The sequence below is a fragment of the Vigna unguiculata genome, chromosome 2 (assembly GCF_037176805.1).
Source record: "Vigna unguiculata cultivar grain cowpea cultivar isolate G323 ecotype 2 chromosome 2, ASM3717680v1, whole genome shotgun sequence".
NCBI lineage: Eukaryota > Viridiplantae > Streptophyta > Magnoliopsida > Fabales > Fabaceae > Vigna > Vigna unguiculata.
The window spans coordinates 25,586,173-25,596,094 of NC_140793.1; the positions used below are offsets into that span (position 1 = coordinate 25,586,173).

A 9,922-nucleotide genomic window follows, 5' to 3' on the forward strand; every position below is an offset into this window, starting at 1 on the left:
TATACGTAGTTTTTATTTGTATGATATTAATTGTTAATATATTTCAATTAAAAATATTAAGCTATGATGTTCTTTTATAACGTATGTGTCTTTTTCTGTAATTCTGCTATAATGAAAAACAATTAATAAATAAATCATATTTATCATCTGTCGCAATAGGATTCTTGATAAATATTTTAAAATTATAAAATGGCAATAATAGTAAATTGATTGTAGATGAAATTATGTAAAAACTTTATTTATTAAATATTTACTTGATATCAGTTAGTTGGTCTTTATAGCGTCCTTCTGCCATCGCTATATTGGTCTTAAGTTCGTCAACTCGGGTAGACAATTCTTTCAATTCAGGGCATTCTTAAAATTTAAGTTTGTAAGTATTAGAATAAAATTTAACTCAATAGTGTAAGATAATTTTATATTGATATTTAATCACCAGAGCATTTTCAATTAAAGATGTTTATATTAGTTATTTATAAACAAAAAGGCTATTTTAAGCAATTTATTATGAGACTTTGTGGGATTTTTTATTTTTAAACATTTCCATTGAAGATGTTACGGTGATTTATATGACTTTATGCTTCGTTTAATTTGTGGAAGTAGAAGACAGGAATGAAAATATAGTGATTGATTGAATTGTTTGATACCGAATAAGGATTCAAATATACGCAAATTAAAGAAAAACGTGTACCATAAATGGAAAAAATATTCTAAATAAAAGTAATCATGATAAAACATAAAAAGGTTTCTTCTATTTTTTTCTCCAATTTGAGAGAAAATAAATTTGCACAGATCCCTTCAATTTTTCTTTCCACTCTTATTGTTACTTGAACCAAATGAGGACAAATACACGAGTCTTTTCTCCTCTTAAATTACTGTGATACTTATTTTTATGTTTATTTAGTTTAATCTCTTTTTCTTTTAAAATTAGTTTAATCATTTATGCTTTTAAAGTGGTCAAATTCAGGTGTCTATTCTTTTTCCTCTTATGGTTTTCAATTATACTTCCTTCTTTTTCCCTCTCAACTTCTTTTCCGCCCCCACATATCCAACCTCCTTCCTCTTTGGTGCTCTCTCTATCATTTACTTGTCCATTCTTTCTTCAACAACAAATCATGACATAAAAAATACTTCAATATCATAAATAGAAAAAAGAGGAAACTTCATTTCTCAAACAATATTACTTAGTCCGAGGAAGACAGATTAAGTTGGAGCCACGTGTAAGGTTTCATATTTAAAGCAAAACTTTCACTTTTGTTTTCGGCAAAGAAAAGAAGGCAAAAAGAGAATCGAATGAATGAAGAAGCAATACCAACAAAGAAAAAAGATCAAAAGTTGAGTGTGGGTTATAGGTGAAGTGATGCAGACGGAAGGGAAACAAGACAGCGAACTGAAGTGGAGAAAGAAGATTGAGGGTGGAACTAAGATTTTATGATTTGAAATATTAACCAAATTAAATTTAAACATATGGAAGACACATTTTAAACCATTTTAAAATGGAAAATACTAAATTAATCTGAACAAACGAAGACCAGATCGAATAAATTGTAAAACATAAAAAATCATTTATATAATTTGGTCTCAATTTTGATTTCTCTCTTTTTTCCCTTCTAATCAAATAATACTTCAAAACAATTATAGTAAAATTAATAACTTATCATGATTTATTGATAATAACTTATTTCATTATTACAATTTATATAAAATATAAAAAAATTGAACTTATTTTTTAAATCTGGTTTTTCTATAAACTTTATCTGCACATAACAGCAAATGCCAAGAATTGTATAAAAGAAATTGCAAGTTAGGCTGCGTCTGACACACTTCAGTCACTTTCAATAAAACTCACTCTTAAAATATTATTCATTTTTTTAATTTAAAATATACTGTATAATGTAATGTTGTAGGTTGTGTTATGAATCCAGACGTGAATCTAAATTTTATATTGGTTAATAAAGCACTATATAAGAATAAAGACTCATAAATTTATTGTTTTAATATTTTGGATCGAGAGTGGTGACAATATCTTATGTGGTTGAGTTCAGGTCTTATTGATATTTGTTCTTCCTAGTAAATTCCCTCAATGTAAACCTAACAAGTGAAATCAGAGCCGATGGTTAAATAAACCAAGGAATACTTGTGATTGAAAATTTTATAAAAATAGCATTAAAGCCGATGGTTAAACCCGACTCACTGAATCCCGTCCTTATATTTAACAAATAATATCAAAACCGATAGTGAAAATCGCCTCAAACAAGTACATATCTATATATCAAAAATCTTCCTAACAATCTTCCTAGCAGATATTATATTTTTCTGGTAAACCCCGTCCTTGGACCCCTAAGAGATTGCATATGTATAATTTTAGTTTAAGACAGCTAATAGCATAGCATCTCATGCTTTATCATCATTTCGGCAAGTTCTACAATATTACTATTAGTGCGCTTAAAATTTTCCAACAACTTTTCTCTCCAATTATATTGAAACTACAAAAACATTGTCTCTTAAAATATTACAAGGAATTCTAAAAAAAAACATAAAGAATAATTTTAAATGAAAGCGGAAAAAGTTTGGATGGTAATAAAAATAATCACTAAGAAAAAACAATTATGTAAAAAGGGCAAATACATATTACTTGCTATAAGTGTGATATATATATTAAATAGTAAATATTAAATAAGAACTAGAAATGCTTTAACACGAGAGCATAGCAGCCAATAAAATAGTAACACCCGAAACGACAGCGTGATTTGTGTGCAGAGTGCTTCAGATTTTCTCTCTCTTCCTGGAGTCAATATTTTGTTCTAAAGCTCTCAACTCAACAACTGCACCAAACCCTTTCAACTCCAATTCCTCCTTCCTCAATAATTCAAAAACCAGAAACAAAAAATCACAAAATTTTTAATCGCAACAGATCCAATGGCTCTCTCAACTTTTTCCCGCCGCCATGGCCTCGGATCCATTCTCGCCAAGCCCTTAACCGCCGCCGTCTCATCGCGCCCGATCTCCTCCGACGCCCCCCTCACAATCGAGACCTCCGTCCCCTTCACGGCGCACAACTGCGAGGCGCCGTCACGCGCCGTCACCACCTCGTCCTCCGAGCTGCTTTCCTTTTTCCGTGACATGGCCCTCATGCGCCGCATGGAGATCGCTGCGGACTCTCTCTACAAGGCCAAACTCATCCGCGGCTTCTGCCACCTGTACGACGGCCAGGAGGCCGTCGCCGTCGGCATGGAGGCCGGCATCACCAGAAAGGACTGCATCATCACCGCCTACCGCGACCACTGCACCTTCCTTGGCCGCGGCGGCACGCTGCTCGAGGTGTTCTCGGAGCTGATGGGGCGCAAGGACGGGTGCTCGAAAGGGAAAGGGGGGTCGATGCACTTTTATAGGAAGGAGGGGGGGTTCTACGGCGGACACGGGATCGTGGGGGCGCAGGTTCCGTTAGGGTGTGGTTTGGCGTTTGCGCAGAAGTATAGTAAGGATGAGACTGTGACTTTTGCCTTGTATGGAGATGGGGCTGCCAATCAGGGACAGCTTTTTGAGGCGCTTAACATTGCGGCGCTTTGGGATCTTCCTGCAATCTTGGTCTGCGAGAATAATCACTGTGAGTCACTTACTTAGTTGCTGCATTTTATTAGAAGGGAGGGCAAATTGAGATTAGTTGCTCCGTTGGAGAAATTGACTCCTATAGTTTCTCTAAATTTTTATATTTATTTTTAATTCGTGTATAAGTTAATTTTAGCTTATAGAAAAAAAAAAACATCATTTTAATTTGCTCTACTTTTGGGTTCTTTTAATTGGGATATGCCTTAGAAGTTGTGATCTTTAGAGTTGTTTTTTTTTTCTTACAGTTTTATAGTTGTCTCCGTTTTATATTTTATTTCTTGGACAACAAAATTGTAAATTTTAGCATCTACATTGGCCTAAGAGGTAAGTTTTGGTCCGTGGTGTTGGCACGGGAGAAAATTTTCTGATAGTATAAAAGTAGTACACTGATTTTCTGACGGTGATAAGCAGCTAGAAGAAAGTGGTCTAGGGAGTAAAGCTTAAAATGTGAGCAAGTATAGGGATTTAGATGAATTGTTAAACTGTGTTGTTTTCTTTTGAATTGTATTTGTGACTCGTTAGTTTGGTTTTGGTGAACACAGATGGGATGGGGACTGCGGAGTGGAGGGCTGCAAAGAGTCCTGCTTATTACAAGCGTGGGGATTATGTGCCCGGCTTGAAGGTGGGTTTCGTTTTGTGTGTTTGGTTGATATGAAATTAAAGGGCAAATTTAATGTGCTTCTCGGTTAAAAGGGTTGGATCCATGTTTTTAATGAGGTGGGGCCTGCGTGTAATTAACGCAGTAGTTGAGAGTCTGTGTTGTTCTTGTAAGTCGAGGAAAGTAATGCCTGTGTACCTAATGAATTTTGTAATGTATTGATTTGAAGGGATGGGTGTGTATTATTTTGTCTGGACTCTTCGATTGATGCACGATTGCATTCAGTGCTCTGGTTAGTGAACATTTGGTTCAGGTTATTTTGGAGAGATGGTTGCTTATTTTTGCTGGTTTTCTGAGATTTTCTTTAGGAATAAGTAATTGTTTGTCCTAAAACAATCCAACCAAACACGCACTACTTATATTTTATTTTGACAGAAATAATCAATTTTGTTTTGTAAAGCATTGCAATGTGAAGATCTATTGCATGTGCTGTCGTGGAAAAAAACTATGTTTGGAGGTGTTGTCAAATTATCATGTTGTATGGCGATGCTGTTTATAGATTGTACAATACATCATTATAGCCTATTGATTGATTTAATTTCCCTGGATATGAGTTCTTTGAAAATGCAGATAGATGATGACTGTATAGTTATATTATTAACTTTTCTCCCTCTCTTTTTGTTTATTTCAAGGCCATTGCTTCTTTTATGTTGTTTTTGTTTTTAAGTAAAGGATCTTTAGGTCTTGTCAGTTCTCTTCTAAGGGTCCGAATGAGGTTTTTGGTTTTGGTAATGGGCATGTTTCTTGTCCTTGCATTGGATGTTGATAATTTTGTTGACTCTCCTTTAGCCCAGCCTTTGGGCTCTGTTCCCCTTTTTCATGTTTTTGATGTCTAAATATTTAGGACTATATTTGCTGTATGATATCTTATTTGTTGGACATTGCTATCATTGTTTGAAGTCTGTATTTTATGGATGTTGGTATGCAGTTGTATTTAGCAGTCCTGTCTGCATATCTGTAAATAGGGTGATTAAGTATACTTTGTGGCCTTTCCACACAATCTTTTTTTATTTTTTTAACAAATAATTTTTCTATGCACAGGTAGATGGCATGGACGTTCTTGCTGTTAAGCAAGCTTGCAAATTTGCAAAAGAACATGCTTTGAAGAATGGGCCCATTGTGAGTTAATTTTTTCACTGTTATGTATACTTGAATTTCTCTTAAAATTAGTTATTCGCTATTGGATGTTTTGAATTAGCCATTTATCTACTGAAGTTTGACATTACACTGTAGGTTAGGAGGGATCAACTCTTTTTTGTTGCTTATCAGATTCTCTTAGCCTTGCTTTAGTGACAGGATCATACACTTGTAAATTAATTTTCTAATAATGAAAAGAATTACTTAAAGCTGGCTAAATCAACCATAAAAATGCTATTACCTATATAATTCTGTTGAAAGTATAGATCTATGAATTAATGCATATATGAGACAACATTGTTTGGAACTAGTATTTCTCTTAAGATTAGGTCGTTTTTGCATTCTTGCCTAGTGTTACTTTCCAATGGACAAGGAGTTGAAGATAAGGTGAGCGCAGTTCATTGAATCTGGTATTGTTAGGGGTTGCTAATTGATATAGTTTTGGTAGTGTTTACATGAAAATTTTGCCATTTTTGTTGAAATTTGATTCAAATATCAAGTCAGGGAAATAAATAATTTCCACCCTGTATTTTTCTTTGAATGAGTAACTCAGATCAAAACTGTAAAAATTGAAGGCCAAAATTTGATTTAAATGAGCAAAAAAAAACTATTTGAAACCACGAAAAGAGATGAAGTGTGACAGAAAAGAGAAAGTAAAGAATAGAGTAAAAGAGAAAGAAATGAGAAAAAGATAGAAAGACTAACGTGATTAAGTTGAAAGGATGGAGGTGGTTGAAAAACTTGCAGTGACTCGAGGAATCCTCCTCCCCCCCACCCCCCACCCCCAACGTGTGTGGGATGTGTAGAGATTTCAATAGTTTGAACAATCAAGTTCATACCCTTAATACATTGTCTAAACTAATACTCATGCAAATGTGTCTTGACTAATAATAATATGTGGTAACCATTCCTAATATACCTTGTAACTAGGGGTGTTAAAGTGAGCAAACTAGACTCACACAGGTTGGCTCACCATGGGTTGAGCTAAAAAAAGGCTAGCTCAACTCGGCTCACTTTTTGGTAAGCCAAAAATTTTGCAATCCAGTTTGACCCACCACGGGTTGATGGGTTAATGGGTTGGCCCATTTATGAATATTTTTTTTTTCGCAATTTATTTTATATATTTATTGCATTACAATGAGCGTGAATTGACTTAATTTTTTTTATAATAGTGGAATCAAATTGTTCACCTAATTCTCTAAATATTATTATAAAGATAGTAGTTAAAGATTAAAGTATCAACGTATATAACTTGACAAACAAATTAATTAAACATTCAAACTATTCAAATATTATTGACCATCATTCTAGTATTTAAAAATATAAAATTGTGAACCTACATAATTAGAAGTAGTAAATAATTATCACAAAAAAAATTTAAAAAATTGTAAAAAAGTGTTGGTGGGTTAAGTGGGTCTTCAACCCGACTCGAACCCATTTAACCCGTGAGTTAAGTGTGTCAGGTTCAGTTCAATCCACTTTTGAAAAAACTGAAATTTTCTCAACCCAATTCAGCTCGAATCCGTGGTGAGCTGGATTGGCTCACAAGTTGGAACCCATTTTGACATCTCTACTTGTAACCAATACTGATGGCTTCTAGTGGCCACCATTGATAATTATCATAATCTTGATTCTTCTTTCATCCTCAAGTCTTGCCTTTCAATTCTATTCTTCCTGAAGATAAATTTATGCCAACTAGTCAAAATAATTTTGGTAATAAAGTGTACATAATTAAGATCACTTGCGTGATTTGTAGGACCTGACATCAAAGAAAGCTGTTTGGTTGAATTTTATCCATGGTCTGTGTATCTGGATCATTTTATTTATTTTTCAAGTTTATGGAGTTGATTTTTTATTTACTTGGAATTTATTTTTCCAAACTCCAACAATTCTGATGAAATAGCATGATACTCGGAAGCTTGTATCCTTTGACAAATTTTCATGTGATTAAGAAGCCATTGAGGCGCTATAAATTCTGGTTCTGTTTCTTAACTAATTAATTGCTGTTTGAACCCTGGGAAGAAATTATTTTGCTGAAAAGTAATTTAATGTTTCTGGTACTGGTCATTGATGTGAAGAATGTATTCATTCACTTTTTGAATTTTAAAAAACAGTTTATCATCCTTTGTTTTCAATAGGTTGGGCATATTATTTATTATTTGTAAATAAAAAATGTAATTTATTATTTGATTGTTTACATTCTTAATAGTATGGTTTGGTTTTTCGCGTATATTGCTCTTCAGCTACTGTATGCAAGAAGAGTTTGTCATCATCCTTTTAAAGGCTGTGTGACTTAGTCCAATAGTAATGGGTCCTTTTTTCTAAACATATAGTACAGCATCTTATAAATTGCATGATTTAAAAGAATTGGTGTATAATGTTTTAATATACCTGTCACTTGTGTTGTTTTGCTTAAATTATAAAAATTCATACTTTTTTCTTTTATTGATTGCTCTTTCGTATGAATCTGTCCAGATTCTTGAAATGGATACTTATAGATACCATGGTCACTCTATGTCTGATCCTGGCAGCACTTACCGCACACGTGATGAAATATCTGGTGTGAGACAGGTTTGTTACACAAGTCCCCAGCTTACAATACCTAGTTGTTAATTGTTTTAAGAGATTTATTTTAATTATTTTTCTTGTCTGCTATGATTGTAGGAGCGTGATCCAATTGAGAGAGTAAGAAAGCTGTTATTGTCTCATGACATTGCTGCTGAAAAGGACCTAAAGGTGATAACGATATTGGGGTTCATTCTTAATCCCTCGAATTGGGAAACTTGATATTTCCAGAATTAGTTATGCACAACATACAATGCTTTTTTATATATATATATATATATATATATCTTTGGCTAAACTCACTCTGGTTGTTTTCCTGAAGACACTCCATAACAGAAACTTCATTCTTTATAATGATGAAGGGCATTGAATTTATCTAAAAGATTTTAGTAATCAGCTTATACAGGCATGAAGTTAGAGTCCAAGTGGGGTGTCCTATGGGCTGGTAGTCCTTTGTGGTGGTAGCTAATATTCTATTGAGTTTAACTGTACCTATAAGTATTTCTGCTTGTGTGCCAGGATGAATTTGTCGATTTTATGGTTCTCAAATAGTATTTCATGGTTAACTTCAAATTTTGTTATATTTAACCATTTTTCTCCGTATGGGTTTATATGTGTTATGTAAAAGTTGAATTTTGATGCAATGCTAGTCAAATGTATTAATTTCCTTTCCTTCTTGTAGGACATTGAAAAAGAAGTCAGAAAAGAAGTTGACGAAGCCATTGCTAAAGCAAAGGTGAAAAGCTTAACTTTTCTATTTTCTCTCAGCTGAAAATTCGTTTCTGTATTATCTTTCCACACCCTGTAATATCGTTTACAATCTGGGTTTTGTGTTCATTTCTATTTCCAGGAGAGTCCCATGCCAGACCCATCTGAATTATTTAGCCATGTCTACGTTAAAGGTTTAGGAGTTGAGGTATGGATTTTATCCAAACTATGGACACATATAATTGAACAGTTTGATTTAGTGTTTATACATCATCCTTGGTTTTTAAGATTACATTTAAAAGATGCAACTGCACTCACGTTGAAACAATTAATTCATACATATGATTGGTGGTGTTATGTATTGCAGGCATTTGGTGTTGATAGGAAAGTATTGAAAGCTACTTTACCTTGATTAAGAAGTTTGTCCTCTGAATATCTTACCAGCATCTGGTAGCAGACTCATGGAAATAATGAAGAATAAAAGGTTCTACAGCAGGTCCTGTCTCCCCCTATTTGTTGAGTTTTTTACCCTCGTATAGCAACTGGGCGGAATTATTATTTTTTTGCCGTGTAATTTTTTTGGAGGAAACTAACAGCCAAAGCATCATTGTGATTTTGATGCAACTGGGGTGTTCTGAGGATTTCAGGAATACACTGTGCACTATTTGCAAATATGTAGTTCAGAATAATTTAGACACATCTCAATCATATTCCAAACTTCAAAATCAATTCTATATCACTCTAACCCAAACACTTAACTTAATTTCAGTTCTATTCAACACCAACATGCAAAATGCAACATTTTACTATTCTGTCGCATACACTAGACAGATAAGTTGTGTTATTTTTTTAATAAATAATTGTATGCTAGACATAATTTTAAACATGACACCCCAAATTTCAGACAAGTTGTGTTATTTTCACAATATTTTGTTCACTTATTTACTTGTATGTTTTGAGTAGTCTACTCTGTGTCTTATACTTCATTCTCATTTCATCTTATTCATAAAATAATATCGTGCAATTGTTGTGTGGGAATAGACTTTGTAGATTGTGTTGTGAATTATTCATTAGACGACTGATGATAAAAAAAAGTGCCATGCATTAATGGTGTGTCAATTTGTATTATCATTCGATGAGAGAACGAAAATACGTGTTAAGTTCTTCAATAGTTTAAATTTATATTAAATATTTTTATAATATTTACTTTTGGCTATTCTCGTGTGTAGTCAGTAAAATTTAAAACAA

At 33.4% G+C, this 9,922-nt stretch overlaps 1 protein-coding gene across 1 annotated transcript; it reads left to right on the plus strand.

Annotated features, from left to right (window-relative positions):
- The first annotated feature begins 2,726 nt into the window (after positions 1-2,726).
- Positions 2,727-9,403, plus strand: LOC114173848 (pyruvate dehydrogenase complex E1 alpha subunit). The gene is made up of 8 exons (XM_028058497.2): positions 2,727-3,604; positions 4,149-4,228; positions 5,306-5,383; positions 7,877-7,972; positions 8,066-8,137; positions 8,649-8,702; positions 8,817-8,882; positions 9,042-9,403. The coding sequence occupies exons 1-8, from the start codon at positions 2,917-2,919 to the stop codon at positions 9,084-9,086; spliced, it is 1,179 nt and encodes a 392-aa protein (XP_027914298.1). The 5' UTR covers positions 2,727-2,916; the 3' UTR covers positions 9,087-9,403.
- Positions 9,404-9,922: the final 519 nt, after the last annotated feature.